The sequence below is a fragment of the Ylistrum balloti genome, unplaced genomic scaffold, assembly GCF_031769215.1.
Source record: "Ylistrum balloti isolate Yb309-2 unplaced genomic scaffold, AGI_CSIRO_Ybal_v1 Utg369762, whole genome shotgun sequence".
NCBI classification, from domain to species: domain Eukaryota; kingdom Metazoa; phylum Mollusca; class Bivalvia; order Pectinida; family Pectinidae; genus Ylistrum; species Ylistrum balloti.
Genome location: NW_026781960.1, coordinates 946,413 through 967,089, shown reverse-complemented (window position 1 = coordinate 967,089; position 20,677 = coordinate 946,413). Strand labels below are relative to the sequence as shown.

The 20,677-nt window shown below is 37.4% G+C and overlaps 1 protein-coding gene across 1 annotated transcript in view; it reads right to left on the bottom strand.

The window, feature by feature from the left end:
- The window catches only part of LOC132543679 (aspartate aminotransferase-like), a 35,548-nt gene that overhangs the window by 2,545 nt on the left and 12,326 nt on the right, over positions 1 to 20,677 (bottom strand). Inside the window, exons 3-11 of the mRNA XM_060207194.1 lie at positions 11,340 to 11,474; positions 10,423 to 10,550; positions 5,674 to 5,737; positions 4,845 to 4,884; positions 3,674 to 3,764; positions 3,071 to 3,136; positions 2,079 to 2,192; positions 1,308 to 1,390; positions 520 to 673 (exon numbers count right to left, since the gene is read on the bottom strand). Coding sequence (XP_060063177.1) covers positions 520 to 673; positions 1,308 to 1,390; positions 2,079 to 2,192; positions 3,071 to 3,136; positions 3,674 to 3,764; positions 4,845 to 4,884; positions 5,674 to 5,737; positions 10,423 to 10,550; positions 11,340 to 11,474 — 875 coding nt within the window. The remainder of the gene's footprint in view (positions 1 to 519; positions 674 to 1,307; positions 1,391 to 2,078; positions 2,193 to 3,070; positions 3,137 to 3,673; positions 3,765 to 4,844; positions 4,885 to 5,673; positions 5,738 to 10,422; positions 10,551 to 11,339; positions 11,475 to 20,677) is intronic.

The following is a 20,677-nucleotide window of genomic DNA, read 5'->3' as shown; positions in this document are numbered from 1 at the left end:
AGTAGAGATGTTTCCCTAAATACCAGCTATCAAGGTTTAATAGAGTTGTCTCTCAAGACAGCTTCTAATATTGTGACAGAAACAGTGGCCTCATTAGTCAAGTTCTACAAACAGGATTATCTCTCAACTGTTTTGAAAGAATTGGTGTTTCTTGAATGGTTCTGTAATAGTGACAAAAGGGGTGGTCTCTCTATACAAGTTAAACTACACTGACAGGAGAGGAAGTCTGTCTAGACTGGTTCTACTGTGGTGACAGAAATGATGGTCTCACTGGGAAGGTTCAACTGTGGTGACCGCAATTATGGTCTCACTAGAAAGGTTCTACTGTGGTGACAGAAATGATGGTCTCACTTGAAAGGTTTTACTGTTGTGACAGAAAAAATGGTTTCACTAGACTGGTTCTTCTATAATGACAGGAGTGGTCTAGACTTGTTCTCGTGTTGTTACAGAAAAGGAAGTCTTACATGAAAAACTTTTCTTTTTTAATTCTTCTTCTTCCGAAAAAGAAACCCAACTTACTGCAACAGAAGTTTCAGCAAAGATGGCATCACACATTTGTTGACATGTCTCAATTCCACGCTGCCTGAGTTTATTTTTAACAACTCCAAAGTCAGGGAAAATATAATAGCCAGCTGTTGGTTTTACCACATTTACTCCCACCGAGGTCAGTTCTCTGATAAAAAGGACATTTCTACAATATTGTTATGGCCTGTTGTACATCATCAAATGATGGGAACAGGAAAAATTACCCTAAATCTTCATGATGAAATTTAAAACATGCTAAACTGCTTTCATTTTCATAAAAGATTAATGACATTTGTTCATGAAATTATAATTTCAGCTCATTTTAAGGTTAGCTTAGATATAACAAGAAGCCCAATGGGACTGCATTGCTCACCTGTTCTGTATTGTAAGCATACAAGGTTCATACTCATTTCCAACATAATTCCCCTGCACAATATGTTATTTGTCACTGTTATCTTATGAATATATCTATGTCTTATTTTTGTGTATTACATAACTAAATCCCAGGCCCCTTCACCCCAGAATTTAAATGCTGCTGGCCAAATATGATCATTGGCTTTTAGGTTCTTTATGAGAAGAAAAGGGGAGTTTAGGTCAAGAAGGTTTAAATAAAATAAAAATTGAACCATTTGACAAAGATCCCAGTATCATTTTGGTGCCAACTATCATACAATCTTTGTTAGTTATTAACATAGCTGCTACATAATATGATCCATGTGGGACCAGTTGTAGGTCAACACCCTTACCTATGATCCATGTGGGACAAGTTGTAGGTTCCTTACCTGTGACAGTACATTCCTACCATTCCCATGATTCTAGAACAATGCTTCATGTACTCATCACAGCCATCTAAGTCTTTGAACATCTGAAAAATATTTTTCTAGTGATATAACTGTGTTGACAGCAGAGTAAATTATTCCAGTTGTCAGACTAAATGTGTATTCAAATCCTTCAAAAATAAATCTTGTCTGTTTTAATATTACTTTTAGCCCCTAACAAAATCTCTCCAATGATTTATTAACCATCATATGAAATTGCTATGGTGTAACCTGCCCAACGTCTGTATTACATCACATGATCGGCTAACAAACTGAGGTTACCTCCCCTTATAACTAGATTACAATTGTAAACTAATATAGATATAAGCATTGGCGGATGGATATTCCTAGGAATTATGAATGCCAAGTGGATCAAGGCAAATTCAGCATGAAGCACCTCACTGTCCTCAAACTGTAATAATATCAATGGTAGTCTATCTCAGGTACTGATGTTCAACAGATAGAGAGATAACATATATTTGTTTATAAATTTTGGAGGTCGAATGCAAAAATATCTTATCATGAATGTAGAGTTTCTAAAATTCAATTAGAAACTTGACATTCTTCCAAGATGATTGTGAATTAAATCCAGATCATAATTAAAGGAACAAGAGATGTTCACTGATGAAGCATTAACACCGACATGTAAAGTAAGGGAGATAACTCTATTGTGTTATTGGTATAATGCTCATAGTTCAAATAACAATCTGAATCTATTAAAATTTCTGAAATAACCTTCGATACTGCATACTGCATGGGTGCTGGAGCACAGGAATAGGTGTGACTCGCAGCACTCTGGACTGCCTTCTTCAGGGGAGACAACTGTGGTGGATATATGTGATAGCCAATCTGTTGAGAGAAATTCAAACCTATACACTTAGAAAATAAGCTCTCTAACACTGGGAAGCTGTTATTTTTATTAATTGTGGTTGATAAAATCTAACATAATTAAATTATAATACTACAGAAACAGCATTTATTTATTAGTACAATCATAGCCCATTTTTAACTTTTTTCTACACTAATTTTAGAATTTTTAGATCATGATACTTCCACAAATACAAACCAATTTCAACAATCATGAAATTGATAAAACAATTACGTATCTAGGAATATATATATAAAACTATTGCTGAATATAAAATAAATAAAAAATATTTAATGCTTTTCATTGAAATTCAATATTCATACGTATGACAGAATTTTGTCCCAGTCTGTCACTGGTGTATTATGTCATCGCTGACAAACGGAAAAAGCAATGTATCGGCCATATTATATGGGGTTTCAGCTATCAGTTGAAAAGACTCGCTACAAACTGTTACCAAGATTTAATTAAAATCCATGTTTAAATTGCAGTGTGCAATGAACAGCTGTGGTGAAGCAAATACTTATTCAGCCTCCATTTCATTTGTAACAGAACAGAAAGTGACGATATCAGATCAATTATATAAAACTTGATGTTTTTATATAGATATATACAAGGACAGAAATGGACCTACATGTCTATTACACACCTGGATATTTAATGGTAAAACAAACTATTTCATGAAATCGTGAAAACAATTGTTACAACCATGCTTTTGATAGCAAACCTGTGAATATCCCTGTTTACGCTCAAAAATATTTTTTCGTTTTGCTGTTTGCATGGCCCCAATAGAGAGAACTAATATCCTTTATCTTTATTCATCACCTGGGTACATAGATCTCTGTTACTCTGTACAACTTACCCGCCATCCTCCTGCACTGGCCCATTTGGACAATCCTGTACATAGTATTGTACCCTCAGGATATACCTGTAACAGATGTCACACATACATTCAAAATTGTATTTTTCAAGTTAACACAGTTTTCTTTTCATCGCAAAACTGATCAGTTGGAAAAACAAATAGGTTCACTCTCAGTTACTGTTAAAGAACTAACAAAATTACAAATATGAAATGACTGTGACATTCAACCGGTTATGTCCTGTTGAAAGTTTACGCACTTAACACTTCAAATGTATACTGAAGAAATTTTATATACTGACTCCTATACATGTTTGAAATTATTTTTCAAATTATGTGTATAAAAATTCCAGAGAGATAGAGAAATGAACATTTTTTTTAACAGTATTTCTTGTAATGCCAAATCTGAGATTATAATCAATCACATTTCCTTTCATATGACATTCCCTTTATATCACATTTCAACTATTATCACATTTTATTTAACATCACATTTCTTGTTACAATCTAGTCTTTGGCACATTACACTAACACATTGAACAAGTCTTTAGCATGTGTAAGTATGCCAGGGCCTGGATTTACTACCATTGTGATTGTGTCACTGACCTTAGCCATAGAAACATGGGACTGATTGTAATGCAGACGACCATAGATTTCATCGCTCAACACCAGAATGTTGTGTTCACGGAAGACATCACTGAAACAAAGACAAATCACAACATCTTTACCAACTGTTTCAAACAACAGAAAAAGATATGTAGAATAAGATGTAATGTGTTGTCTAAAAAACTGATTTCTGACAAAAGCGAAATATAAAAAAAACTTCCTATACAATATGTATTACTCCAGCAGCACTATACTGATAGGACTATTAACAGTTACAATGTATTACTCCAGCAGCACTATACTGATAGGATTATTGACAGTTACAATGTAATACTCCAGCACTATACTGATAGGATTATTAACAGTTACAATGTATTACTCCAGCACTATACTGATAGGATTATTGACAGTTACAATGTATTACTCCAGCACTGTACTGATAGGATTATTAAGAGTTACAATGTATTACTCCAGCAGCACTATACTGATAGGATTATTGACAGTTACAATATATTACTCCAGCAGCACTATACTGATAGGATTATTGACAGTTACAATGTATTACTCCAGCACTGTACTGATAGGATTATTAACAGTTACGATGTAATACTCCAGCACTATACTGATAGGATTATTAACAGTTACAATGTATTACTCCAGCACTGTACTGATAGGATTATTAACAGTTACGATGTAATACTCCAGCACTATACTGATAGGATTATTAACAGTTACAATATATTACTCCAGCACTATACTGATAGGATTATTAACAGTTACAATATATTACTCCAGCACTATACTGATAGGATTATTAACAGTTACGATGTAATACTCCAGCACTATACTGATAGGATTATTAACAGTTACAATATATTACTCCAGCACTATACTGATAGGATTATTGACAGTTACAATGTAATACTCCAGCACTATACTGATAGGACTATTAACAGTTACAATGTATTACTCCAGCAGAACTATACTGATAGGATTATTAACAGTTACAATTTATTACTCCAGCACTATACTGATAGGATTATTGACAGTTACAATGTAATACTCCAGCACTATACTGATAGGATTATTAACAGTTACAATGTATTACTCCAGCTATTACGCATGGTTTGCACGGTTTCTATGGTTACTATATTAACAATTTCTAGGTTACCTGAGTGCTTTGAGTTCTGTCTGACTATAACTGGTTCCAGCTGAAAATAGACTCGCATGATAACACACCATCAAACAATTGACAAGAGCCCCATTGGGCCAACATCACTCACTGATTCTAACAATACATGTCCCTTATCATTGACCTTCAAGCCGAACAATGTCTAATTTAACTTCTGAAACTAGCTATCAGTATTCCTCTTTAACTGACAATGTCTTCTCTGGAAGACTCCAATAAATATTTCGTAAGGCTGAATATCAAAGTTTCACAAATTACAATTACTAAGTCATAAAATTATACCAGGTATATTGACTTTGAATACAAGTCAAGTACATTTCTTTTTACAAACTTATTCCTGTTCAATCTCAGGGGCCTGAATGACAGTTATCAGGATCCTAGATCTTTTGGTTGACTAGAAGTTGTTCCGAGTGTTTAACAAATTTGGCTGTAGTGAATTTGAATATGGGTCATTGCCATTTCTTTCCACAAAATTGTTTATAATTCATTCTGAAAAAGCTCCAAGCTAAAATATCATGATGCCAGACCAACTGGTTCTTCTACAGAAGTTTTCTAAAGAGAATTGACAGAAGCCTGACAGATGATAAACATCACACCACAGCATCAGCTCACTAATTGGCCCTGGAAGTCAGGTAAGTTACAATTGAACTGTTAAGTAATTCAAATATTATCTGTTTCACAAACAAAAAACTATGTTAAGACTCCCCTTGGAAAAATACTATAATTTGAGGTAGGAGAGAAGAGAATTGAAGGACTGAATATTTCACGCCTATTAAAGGGTAAGTTAAATATCAGTACGAAGTGTACTTACTAGGATTGTCTGGGTTGTTGAGGATCAACAATCGATTCTTCTTCAAACTGTTACACTTCATCAACTGCCAATTAAAACCCAACAATTTACAGCAGAGCACCCCTCAATAACTCTGATTAAGATCAGTTAAATTCTGGTTATAAAAATTATCAAATAAACTTGTATTAAATAACTAAACTTTAATACATTTGATAGCCATTACAAATGACAGCTACAGTGTGGCCATCCTTTTGTCATATAACATCTGGTCTTAATCCTTCCAAGCCAACAGCGACATTAGAGATAAAGACAACTTGTACTGAATTCCATTGTACAGTTTTATCATATGTATGTATCAAGTTAATGTTCGAGGTTATAATTATTTAAACAGTATTTTGACTTTATTAGGTCCAAAAAAATTGAATTATAAATTTTCAAAAATTGATCAGAAGTGAAGCAATGTCAGATGATTCCAGCATTTTTCACAATTTAAGCAGTTCATGATATGATCATTACTTGGCTGAGCTGATGAAATCAGGCGAGTTGGCGATGCTGCAGCTATTCTTATTTTATCAAGCAAGAATCTTTTGCAGAATTTCTGTACTTGTAAATAACTACCTAATATATCCCTTCACAGGAAGTTATCCTTGAACTTAAATCGCTAAGATAATGGGATAATAGTAACAGTCTATATCACACGATGTTCACATAAAGTCATTTGATTCACCTAGAACCTACAAATGCCCACACAGGACCATCCATGGCAGCCTTACTGCCTCATACATTGATTAAAATGGACCTTGAGGTTGCTAGATTTACTTAGAACCTGGAGATGATGCCTACACAGCACTGTCAATAACAGCCTCACTGTCTCATACGAGGGTTAGAATGAACCTCGCCGTGGGTAAAATAACCCAGCTCAATTTTACAATCACATCTAGGTTTTAAGCACACTCTGTGCACAGTATGGAATGTCAGAAATATGGCTTCCCGTGCTTGATCCCCATATCCTAATCCTAAACCATAAATGGGTGAAAATTGCTAATTAATTAAAATGCTTATAAAAACCATGAAACATATCTGAATATGTGGAACTATAAAAATATATGATTGACCGTGACACTAAACACACTTTTATACCTGTACAGAATGTTATGGAAGATAGATTTTTAGTATCTAGTATGTGGTACACCACCAATCCAAGACGTGCAATTTTAATGAAAAAGGTCAAGATATAGGTCAGTGTAACCTAGTTTTGATATAAGAGGAAATCACTTCGAGATGAACCACATAAAAACATTCATAAGAAAAAAAAACACTATTTTTTAACTGAAGTATTACAATATGAAGACATGCAGACCATCCAAATGTAGGGATCAAACCACACACCCCAGATATTCACCTCATCAAACCACACACCTCAGACCTTTACCTAATCAAACCACACACCTCTGATCTTTACCTCATCAAACCACACACCTCAGACCTTAACCCCATCAAACCACAAACCTCAGATCTTAACCCCATCAAACCACACACCTCTGATCTTTACCCCATCAAACCACACATCTCTGATCTTTACCTCATCAAACCACACACCTCTGACCTTAACCTAATCAAACCACAAACCTCAGACATTAACCCCATCAAACCACACACCTCGGACCTTAACTCCATCAAAACACACACCTCAGACCTTAACCCCATCAAACAACACACCTCAGACCTTAATCCCATCAAACCACACACCTCTGATCTTTACCTAATCAAACCACACACCTCAGACCTTAACCCCATCAAACCACACATCTCTGATCTTTACCTAATCAAATCACACACCTCAGGCCTTTACCCATCAAACCACATACCTCTGATCTTTACCTCATCAAACCACACACCTCAGACCTTAACCCCATCAAACCACACACCTCAGACCTTAACCCCATCAAACCACACACCTGTGATCTTTACCTCATCAAACCACACACTTCAGACCTTAACCCCATCAAACCACACACCTCTGATCTTTACCCCATCAAACCACACACCTCTGATCTTAACCCCATCAAACCACACACTTCTGATCTTTACCCCATCAAACCACACACCTCTGATCTTTACCTAATCAAACCACACACCTCAGACTTTAACCCCATCAAACCACATACCTCTGATCTTTACCTCTTTAAACCACACACCTCAAACCTTAACCCCATCAAACCACACACTTCTGATCTTTACCCCCATCAAACCACAAACCTCAGATCTTAACCCCATCAAACCACACACCTCTGATCTTTACCCCATCAAACCACACATCTCTGATCTTTACCTCATCAAACCACACACCTCTGACCTTAACCTAATCAAACCACAAACCTCAGACATTAACCCCATCAAACCACACACCTCGGACCTTTCTTCCATCAAAACACACACCTCAGACCTTAACCCCATCAAACAACACACCTCAGACCTTAATCCCATCAAACCACACACCTCTGATCTTTACCTAATCAAACCACACACCTCAGACCTTAACCCCATCAAACCACACATCTCTGATCTTTACCTAATCAAATCACACACCTCAGGCCTTTCCCCATCAAACCACATACCTCTGATCTTTACCTCATCAAACCACACACCTCAGACCTTAATCCCATCCAACCACACACTTCTGATCTTTACCCCATCAAACCACACACCTCAGGCCTTTACCCATCAAACCACACACCTAAGACCTTAACCCCATCAAACCACACACCTCAGACCTTAACCCCATCAAACCACACACTTCTGATCTTTACCCCATCAAACTACACACCTCAGGCCTTTACCCATCAAACCACACACCTAAGACCTTAACCCCATCAAACCACACACCTCAGACCTTAACCCCATCAAACTACACACCTCTGATCTTAACCTCATTAAACCACACTTCTGATCATCACCTCTGCGAACCACACACCTTAAATCTTCACCACGTCGAACCACACACCTCTGATCTTTACCCCATCAAACTACACACCTTAGATCTTTACCCCATCAAACTACACACCTCTGATCTTTACCCCATCAAACTACACACCTTAGATCTTTACCCCATCAAACTACACACCTCTGATCTTTACCCCATCAAACTACACACCTTAGATCTTTACCCCATCAAACTACATACCTTAGATCTTTACCCCATCAAACTACACACCTCTGATCTTAACCCCATCAAACTACACACCTCTGATCTTAACCCCATCAAACTACACACCTCTGATCTTAACCTCATTAAACCACACTTCTGATCATCACCTCTGCGAACCACACACCTTAAATCTTCACCACGTCGAACCACACACCTCTGATCATCACCACGTCAAACCACACACCTCTGATCATCACCTTGTCGAACCACACACTTCTGATATTAAACACAAGATATATAGTCTTATGCTGTCCTGAATGAGCTAATGCAGCCCCATTTGTCTTGTCCATTCCAGTACACCTCAAAGAAAGGGGTCTACCTACTAAACACAGGATTGGGAGCTTATAGACATTAACCAATTTTCGAGAAATAACACACAAACCATGTATGTTATAACATAATTCCAAATCTGAAACTAAGGAATATTTGCCAACATTAATTTGGTAGGAAGCTGGTGCATAGCTAAATGCCTTTGGTGTGTATGTAGATTGAAATGAAATGGGGGGCCCTCTTCAGAGTTCAAGGCCAAAGCTGCAGTAGGGAGTTTGAGGGAGGCAGCTCAAAAGGAATAAGGATAATTGACAAATAATTTTCAACATTTTGGAATGATGTAAGTATCGGTTGTATATTTACATAAAGGTGGCTACAAGTCTAGGATATCATTTCTTTGTGAGGTCAGATGAACAATTGAAATTCACTGTAGTTTTAATTATTTTACAGATGTTGAAAAAATCTAAACTTTATTTCTTTCTCGACAATTATCTAGAGGAAAGCCATGTTGCCTGCTGATGACCTAAAAAACTAATATTCCTAGGTCAGATCTGAGAAGTATTTATTTCTTGCGACCCATATTTTAGTATTTGCTTACAAGAAAAACAGAAACATCCTTTGGGACTAGCCTGTTTATAAGGTATATCAGTTCTGGTCATGTGTGTTTTGTTACATGTGGAACTCTGTGCTGACGAGCTAATTACATAAAAACAGTGGTTTTATTCTATCAATGTTATGTAAAATGTCATTTACGGTCGTCAAAGCTTGCTACGAATAGAGGCTCGTCCTGGTACAAGGAAGATCTACCTGGCCATTTCAACCAATACTTAAATGTAAACAAGTTTCAGTTTTGCCAACTCTACTGACTTTGCCAGGTCAACTTGTTATATCACGATCTAGCTGCTTAAATCCTGATAAATACTGGAATCACCTGATATTCATTCTCTCTAGATCAGAGTTTAGAATTTTCCAAATTGATCCTGAATCTACTTTAACCGAAAGAATGTTAAATATAATATAGAACATTGTCTACATACTTAAAGGTATGTTAACAATATGCTTGTTTAATGTCTGACAACCCTTAAAAACATCGCTCTTGATTCTACAGGACTAACCCAGACATCAGGTTACTTGATATTGGATACAATGTAGATTACGTAACACATAATGTGCAAACTATTCTGTATTTTCTGTATTAATCAAATTATTAAACATACAAATGATTTTGATACAGTTTCAGTGTGTAACACACTTCCCATATCTGTGGAATGTTGATTCCCAATGTACCATACCTGTTGTACAAGCCCTGGTGTTATCTTCCAGTCATTTTCTATGCTTGTTTCTATCACATATGCTTTGTGGCATGATAGCTTTGTCTGGGGTTTGTATGTCGTCCATGATGGTGAAATCACAATCACGTCTGGAAACAAGGTAACAGGAAAGTTATCTAACATCACACTTGATGAGGTCACGATTTATCTCATAAGACTATTACAATACATCATGTTTGGCTCAAAGTCAGGGGATGGGCTTATTACAGGACACCATGGGGCCAACACATTACCTCTCACCCAAAGTTATGGGATGGACTTATTAGGACCTAAGGGGTCAACATATGCTTCTAGCTCAAAGTATTGGGTGGGCTTATTACAGGACACCAGGGGGGTCAACAAACTGTTTCTTACTCAAGAGTCAGGGGGTGGGCTTATTACAGGACACAAAGGGGGTCAACACATTGCTTCTTACTCAAAGTCAGGGGATGGGCTTATTACAGGACAAGAGAGGGTCAACATATCATTTCTTAAGCACAGTCAATGGTGGGCTTATTAAAGGACAGAAGCCATGAGGTCTGACATATTGCTTTTATCTCAACATCAGGGGTGGGCTTATTACAAGACAATAAGTCCAGGGGCCCATTATATTGCTTCCAAGGGAGGCTTTATTACAAGACCTCTGCGTGCCAACACATTTTGTTTCAATCAAAGTCACTCAAAACTTATTACAGGACAATGAAATATCATTTCATGGTTGAAAATCTTCAAACTTATTACAGGACAATGAAATATCATTTCATGGTTGAAAATCTTACAAAATAGCAATACATATATGTGTGTGGTCCTCGTCAGGCATGGCCATCTATTGTCAGACACAGTAAAATTATTAGAATTAATTAAGCCATAACTGATGATATCCAGACATCTTTACATACCTCCATTGAATATTTGTAGAAGAAGAAATATCAGCTCCTTACTACCTGGTCCAACAATAATGTCACTGGGATCCACTTCAATGTTGTCATACTTTGCGTGAAATTTGCTGATGCCATGGCGCAACTCGTGTAAACCTTTGTTGGAAAAAAGTAATCTCAATTACAGCATGTTTGAAACAAGATGAAAAATTCTACCGAGACATTGTTTAGTTAGTGTCCACAGGCTGAAATGGTCATCTAACCATAAGGATCTATTTATAAAAGTGGCCAAATAGGCCTAAATTGCTCAACTATGCTATAGCTTGCATAGAAGACATTGTCAGTTTATAAAAAAAACTGCTAACTTGAAATTCTATTCCTTAAACAAGAGCTGAGTGAGCCTCATATTAAGGGTTTGACTTTTGATGGACGTTATGATTTTATCAATATTAGTACCGGTATTCAGTATCTATTCATTTTTGTCAGCGACGTTTAAAGATGCCATCTTCTTGACTGTTCAGAACATCCTTTAATGCATGTATGACATCATCATCTGACCCAAGTCTGTACAGGAAATGGCCTTATCCAATTTTGTAAATAGGTGAAAGTCTGCTGGACCAAGATCAGGTGAATAAGATGGATGCTCAATTTCTTATGCAAGTATTGAATCACTGCTCTTCCAGTGATATCATTTTCCAAAAGTCTCTTGCCTTGTTTACCTTAGAGTGCTACCTCTTCAATTCAACATTAATTGACCAAATACCACCAGTCTTCAGGTACACAGCTTTAAAAGTCAGGAAATATTAGACATTCCTGCTAACTTCTTCAATACAAGGCTCACTACTTATCAATCTGCCCTCGTGCCTGTTACTACATAAATACCATGAGTCTCACCTATTGCTTGTTGAAAAAGAAACTTTAAGATCTCAATTCATTCGACCCAAGAGACCTTGAAAGTAGGTCAAGGTCAATCATTTGAATAAATCTGGTAGCCCCTCATCTAATTATGTAACAGAATCAATATTGATAGCCTGGATCTTTTTATTATTGAGAAGAAGTCAATTTAAGATTTTAACACATATGACACTTGTGACCTTTAAAAAGGGACAAGGTCAATCACATGAGCAAAATTGGTAACTTTTAATCCCAGCATGCCACAGACCAATATCAGTATCCAGGACTTTTGGTTATTGAGAATAAGTACTTTAAAGATTTCAACACATTTGATTCCTTTGACCTTGAAAGTGGGTCAATATCATTCCTTTTTATAAACTTGTTGCCCTTCACCCCAGCATGCTACAGGCGAAAGTCAACACCCTGAGAATTTTGGTTATTCAGGACAAGTTATTTGAAGATTTTGGCATATTTGACACCTGTGGCCTTGAACATGGGTCAAAGTCAACCATTTGAACAAATCTGATAGCCCTCCACCACAGCATGCTACATGCCCAATATCAGAAAACTGAGCCTTTTGGTTATTGAGAAGAAGTCATTTGAATGGAAAGTTTACACATGGCAGATGGAGCACGACAACAGATGAAAAATGATGATTATAGGTCATCCTGATCCTTTAGGTCTGATTTCCTAACAAGAGGGCCATGGCCCTAAATGGTCATCTCACAATCAAGGCATGAATGGACAAACCACAGCACTGCAGATGATAGTCGAACAAATCTAATGAATCTCCGTGATGATAATTCAGACCACATTTGGTATAATCCATTCAAGCATTAAGGAAGAATAGCGTTTTGAAGCAAAATCATTGACTAACTTTCCCATTTGGGGCCCTACTCCCTGGTCCTTTTGAAGCCCGTACCGAAGTCTCTAGAGGTTTAATCAACTTTCTGAATTTATAAAATGATTTCCCATTCTCAATGATGTTTTAGACCAAATTTAATTGAAATCCATTAAAACCATAAGGAAGAGTCACATTTTGAATCAAAATATTATCTAAATTTCCCTTTTGGGGCCTCCTCCCCAAGTCTCTAGGAGTCAAATCAACTTTCTTGATTTAAAAGACCCACCTACAATAATGTTTCACACCATATTTGGTTATAATCTACCCCAGCATTAAGAAGGAGTAGTGTTTTGAAACAAAATATTGCATAATTTCCCCTCCGGGGCCCCAATAAGTTCCTGGGGGTTTGAATCAAAACTTTTTAATTAATTCATTATTTGCCAACCCCTACTGATGTTTACAGACATAAATGGCGCATGACAATGGACGATGCACAATAGCAATGTACAAGCAATCTGTCTAAAGTTGGTCAGAATATAAATTTAACTTGAATGATAAATTTATTAATCTCTGCTTTCCTGTTTATTATACAAAGACGTTAATCTACAAAGGAAAGAGCACAGGACATTTTTTAGGAAATTTCCATCATAAATTAGTTTTGCTATCAAATGAGTAGCAATATTGGGTGTGTTATCTGGTACTTGATGGCCAAATACAACTTCAATGCCATATGGAGGGTACAACCTAAGTATGTGTGTCACATAGAAACTCGGTTATCTCTACTTCTGATTCTCAATATTACAGCAAACACATTACTAGTCGGAAGAGACTTTCTGAGAAAACAAGCTCTCAGTGTCTGTAACTGATGACACATCAGGGTATTCACCATGACAGAAAACTCTTACAAGCTCTTTCAGATTATAGGAATGAATATTACAAGCTCTTAATATTAAACGCTCTCTAATTATTCTCAAGTTCTTAAAGCAGACATATATACTAGATACAAGGTCTTTGAGACCAAAACTCTTACATAATATATCACTACAGTCACTCTATTTATTCAAATTCCTATTCTACCTCAATAACACTAACAAGTCCTAATAACTCCAATTCCTATGAGATGTGATTAATATTGTAAAAGGAGTAGAAAAATGTGCCGCCAGATTGGGGTTCCAACCCAGGACCTTCAGAACTCTAGACGGATGCTCTACCTACTGAACTAACTGGTCGCTGACGATCAACCCCATCCCAAAGACATCACATCTAACAATCCAAGTTCGGGTTTACCTTTGTTAAGCAAGGTTTGGTCACAGCACAAAATGTAACGGGAAAGATCCTTTATTATTAATTGAAATTAAAAAAAGACTATCCAAAACTTTGAACTGTGACTCCAAAAATTTTCAATAAGTTATGAGCATCCATCAGGTCAATCTCCACTTTAATCCTTACAAACTATATGCTTAGTATAACTTACTCTGTCAACTTGAATCTTTTTCACAACAAATATTCTATCAAAATTGCTACCACATGGTAATTTAAAATATAAGTGAGCATCATATACGACCTTACGTCTATGATCTTTAATCATGCGTAACCAAAACAGAATATATCTGAATAATCAATCATGTGTCACCAAAACAGAATATATCTGAATAATCAATCATGTGTCACCAAAACAGAATATATCTGAATAATCAATCATGTGTCACCAAAACAGAATATATCTGAATAATTAATATGTCACCAAAACAGAATATATCTGAAAAATTAATGTGTCACCAAAACAGAATATATCTGAATAATTAATCATACGTCACCAAAACAGAATATATCTGAATAATCAATCATGTGTCACCAAAACAGAATATATCTGAATAATTAATATGTCACCAAAACAGAATATATCTGAAAAATTAATATGTCACCAAAACAGAATATATCTGAAAAATTAATATGTCACCAAAACAGAATATATCTGAATAATCAATCATGTGTCACCAAAACAGAATATATCTGAATAATCAATCATGTGTCACCAAAACAGAATATATCTGAATAATTAATATGTCACCAAAACAGAATATATCTGAATAATCAATCATGTGTCACCAAAACAGAATATATCTGAATAATCAATCATGTGTCACCAAAACAGAATATATCTGAATAATCAATCATGTGTCACCAAAACAGAATATATCTGAATAATCAATCATGTGTCACCAAAACAGAATATATCTGAAAAATTAATGTGTCACCAAAACAGAATATATCTGAAAAATTAATATGTCACCAAAACAGAATATATCTGAATAATCAATCATGTGTCACCAAAACAGAATATATCTGAATAATCAATCATGTGTCACCAAAACAGAATATATCTGAAAAATTAATATGTCACCAAAACAGAATATATCTGAATAATCAATCATGTGTCACCAAAACAGAATATATCTGAATAATCAATCATGTGTCACCAAAACAGAATATATCTGAAAAATTAATATGTCACCAAAACAGAATATATCTGAATAATCAATCATGTGTCACCAAAACAGAATATATCTGAAAAATTAATATGTCACCAAAACAGAATATATCTGAATAATCAATCATGTGTCACCAAAACAGAATATATCTGAATAATCAATCATGTGTCACCAAAACAGAATATATCTGAAAAATTAATATGTCACTGTTAATAGTGAAATTTGTCACTCAAGTGTAGAACATAATTTGCGTTAAATCTTAATGTGACCGGCTGGCTTATCAGACAGATAGTTTAATTGCGGTCACCTTAGTGTCAGAATCATGCCGTGAAACATTGGCTGGGCATGCTCTCCACCATGGAGACATTAACTGGTCACGGTTTAATTGTAGATCAGTAGAAGACACTTTCCCTATCAGAATTAGATTATAGTTGCTTTAGGATAAACTGTAAGATCACAGCAAATAGAGTCAGTCCTGGTGTGGCCGTGGAAGGAGTAACTTGTTAAGCTCGATACTCAGGCCATACATGTTATCATTGTTGTAACTTGTGTTAATACTCAACATTTGTACTTGAGAACGGTTGTTGCTGGTCTTTTGTATAACATAAGGATAGTACAACATAACGGGGTAACATATTCTGGTGGCAGCGGTAAAGGATCATTCTAAGGAGAAGGACTCCGTTATCAAAGATATAACGCTCATTAGAACTGTTCAATATGTCGACGACTGAAGAAACGGAAACTGCGAAGATGACGGCAGCACAAACAAAGTTGGAAATAAGAAGACTCGAAATTCAAGCAGAGAAAGAGGAAAAAGAACGCCAAATGAATTTCGAAAGAGAAAGGATGACGATGGAAGTTGAAAGAGAAAAGATGAGAATGGACGCCGAAGAAAAGGAAAGAGAACATCAAAGGAAAGTGAAAGAATTGGAACTAGAGATTGAAAAAGCAAAACTTCAAAAGGAACGGTGTGAGACAAATTCTAACCCTGTGCCGTTTAGACTGAAACTTCAACCTTATAATCATACTGAAAGTGAGGATATAGTGACATTCTTATCAGAGTTTACTGCTTTATCAACACAGGCTGGATGGACAGAAGAAGTAAAAATGCTACAGCTGAGAACCTTGTTAACAGGTGAGGCCAGAGAGGTAGCTATTCAAGCACATGGGTCATTTGAAGAACTTTGTAAAGCCCTAATGGACAGGTACGGGAAAAGGCCCTACCAATATTTCAAGCTATTACAGACAGCCCAAAGGGAACCAAAGGAAACATACAGAGGACTTATGGCAAGAATTGAACAATATCTTACTAGATTTGTGGACTCAGTAGAGGATGTCATGGAAAAATTCAAAGAGGAATATTTTCTTAGTGCATTGCCAGTGTCACAAGCACAATGGATACGCCGTAACAAAGGGTCGAGCAGTGTGGTTGAAGCCGCAGAGGATTATATTCTACCTGAACGGAATATAAACAAATCAACGCAAGGTAAAAGTATAAATGGAAAAACTTTTACCTCTGATCGGGACCAGAGAAAGGAGCAATCGACAGAGCAAATGAAAAGTGTGCAGTGTTACAATTGTAACAAGTACGGGCACTTCGCGAGGAAATGTCCAAAAAACAGAGAAGGTAAAAATCTTGCAGGTTTTTTAGTGCGACAATACACGGGAGGACTTATCCATGTCCCAGGAGAGGTCAATGGCCGTGATATTAGTTTCGTGAAAGACACTGGGTCAGCGATGACCTTGATTAGGGAAGACCTGGTGGACCCAAGTTGTGTATTGGAGGGTCAGCGGGAGACGCTGTGTACAGCGACTGGACAGCCGTTTTCAGCCAAACTGGCTATCGTTGATATGGACACGCCATATTATAAGGGACATGCTCAGGTCGGATTAGTGCCTGACCTTGTCGCTGAAGCCCTGTTGGGGGTAGACATCATAGAGAGACAATCAAAGGCTGTGAATGTTGTTACGCGTGCACAACATCGTAATAACATTGCTGAAGAAAGGCTAGCTGAGGACAAGGCAAAGGAATGCCATGTAAAAGTTGGAATGGACCCCGACACGGACCAAGTGGATGCCAGTAAGGGAAGTGATGTTGGACAGGCGAACGATGTGGACCTGGACCATGGCGATGGCGTTGGTGAGGACATTGACAACATCAGTGAGACTGTATCCCACAGCAATGGGGATGATACAGTTAACATCACAACAGAGGAACCGCTTGAACTTTCTGCTGTAAATGCTGAAGTGCTTAGTAAGCTTCAGCAGGAAGATCCAACTTTAGCCAACATTCGGAGAAAAGCTGCAAGTTCAGAGGAATCTGTGCAGGAAGATAAGAATGCCCTGTACTGGGAAAATGGGATTCTCCGTAGGAAATGGGAGTCTAGTGATGGAGCCCAACATGGAGTCCAGGTAGTACTACCAGAGGCACTACGTCTCAATATCATTAAATTGGGACATGATAGACCACTTGCGGGACATTTAGGGATAGAAAAGACCAAAGAGCGTGTCGTTAATTCGTTCTATTGGCCAGGAATTTTTAAGGACATACAGGAATACTGTAGTACTTGTAACGTATGTCAAAAGACCGCCAGAAGACGTGGTGACGAGAAAGCTCCATTAGGACAACCACCGATCATTAGTGAGCCATTTTACAAAATATCTATGGATGTTGTTGGGCCACTGTCTCGAACAAAGAAGGGGAACAGGTTTATTCTTACCGTTATGGATGACGCAACAAGGTACCCAGAGGCTTTTGCATTAAAGAATGTGGACGCAGAAACCATAGCTAACACATTGGTGGAACTGTTCAGTAGGGTAGGAGTGCCTCGTGTTATTCTGACAGACCAGGGCACAAATTTCACCTCAAAAATGATACAAGAACTCTACCGTGTGATGGGAATCAAGGGCATAACAACATCGCCATATCACCCACAGGCTAATGGGAAGGTAGAAAGATTTAACGCAACTCTCAAAGCTGTGTTAAAGAAACTCTGCACGTCAAATCAGGAAGCCTGGGACGAGCTGTTGCCATATGCATTGTTTGCATATAGGGAAGTACCCCATGAGGAAACGGGATTCTCACCATTTGAGATGCTATATGGATGGCCGGTCAGAGGACCATTACAGATTTTAGAGCAAGCCATGACAGGTGAAGGAGAGCTTAGAAAATCTGTCATTGACCATGTTGTTCATATGAGAGAAAAGCTCGCAATGGTTAGAGAAACAGTACAGGAAAACCTGACACACAAACGGCAAAAGATCAAAGAGTGGTACGACAGGAGCGCCACAAAACGGGAACTTCGACCTGGGGACGAGGTTCTACTATTACTACCATCAGACACATCAAAAATGGTCGCCCAATGGAAAGGACCATATAGGGTCATAAGGAAAGTCAACGACGTCAACTATGAGGTCAATGTTGGAGGACGTCGTAAACGAGTTGTTTATCATATCAACCTACTACGGAAGTACAATAGAGCTGTCCAAAACGTCATGTTTGTCGAAAAGGTTGACATCGCCGATTCTGATTTTGACGGTTCTAATTCAACATTGGAGGTAACACTGGATGTTACACTTGGCAAAATGTTAGATAAGTCACAGCGCCAAGAAATCCGTCAGCTTTGTCAAGAATACAGTGATGTCATAAATCCTAATCCAGGAAAAACATTGTTAGTTACGCACAGCCTGAGGACAACGTGTGAGAAACCAATCCGACAACAGCCATACAGAATTCCTCAAGCCAAAAAACAAGAGGTGAAGAAAATGTTGGATGAAATGATAGAGCGTGGTTATATAACACCTTCCTCAAGTCCATACTCATCTCCAATAGTTTTGGTGGAAAAGAAGGATACTACAACTCGGCTATGTGTGGATTACAGGAAACTCAACGACGTAACTGTATGTGACGGGTACCCAATACCCAGGGTGGACGAGATATTTGAAAAGCTAGGCAAAGCTCAATACCTCAGCACTATGGACCTAGCAAAGGGATACTGGCAGATACCTCTGTCTCCAGATTCACAGGAAAAGTCAGCTTTCGTAACTGAATTTGGACACTTCCAATTCAAGGTAATGCCTTTTGGTATGAAAACAGCGCCTGCTACATTTGCAAGAATGATGGACAGACTGTTAGCAGGAGTAGAACATGTGGTCGCTTACTTTGATGATATAGTGGTATACAGCGACACATGGAAGGAACACCTTGAACATATCAAGACTGTATTGGACAAACTTCGGGAAAGTGGATTAACAGTAAAGCCATCAAAATGTCAATTTGGTGAAGAGGAACTTTACTGTCTGGGACACATTGTCGGGAAAGGAAAGCTTAAACCAGATAGTCGGAAGGTTCAAGCCATGGTTGACTTCCCCCTCCCACAAACCAAAAAAGGGATTAGGTCATTTCTAGGTATGACTGGTTATTATCGGCGTTTCATTCAGGATTATGCCAAGATATCGGCTCCATTGACCAACATGCTAAGGAAAGACAAACCAAGGCAACCCAAATGGATGGATGACACTGTAAATGCATTCAACCAACTAAAGGACGAGATGACCAAGGCACCGGTACTAGCAAATCCAGATTTTAAAGAGCCCTTCGTCATTCAGACTGATGCCAGCAACGTGGCTATTGGAGCGGTCTTAAGTCAGAATATCAACAATAAGGAACACCCTATTGCGTACATCAGCAGAAAGTTACTGCCGCGGGAACAAAATTACTCTACAGTGGAGAAGGAATGTTTAGCTATCGTTTGGAGTGTTGAGTCATTCTCCTATTATATTAGTGGTGTTCACTTTACCATTTTGACTGACCACAATCCACTTAAATGGCTTGATAGGACCAAGCAAAAGAATCAGAGACTGTTAAGATGGGCACTGGCATTACAACAGTTTCATTATACAATCAGATATCGACGGGGCCAGGAAAATGCCAATGCGGATGGACTATCCAGAATTGAATAAATAGTGTATATATTTTGAAAAAAAAGGAGACGAACACTGACTCTGGATGTATCATCAATTGTGAACATGTGATAAGGTTGTTATGTGTATACCTTAAGAACAAACAGTGACAGTCTAACAGAAGTACCTTATCCAAGGAAGTTAACAGTATATTGTAGAATTTAGAA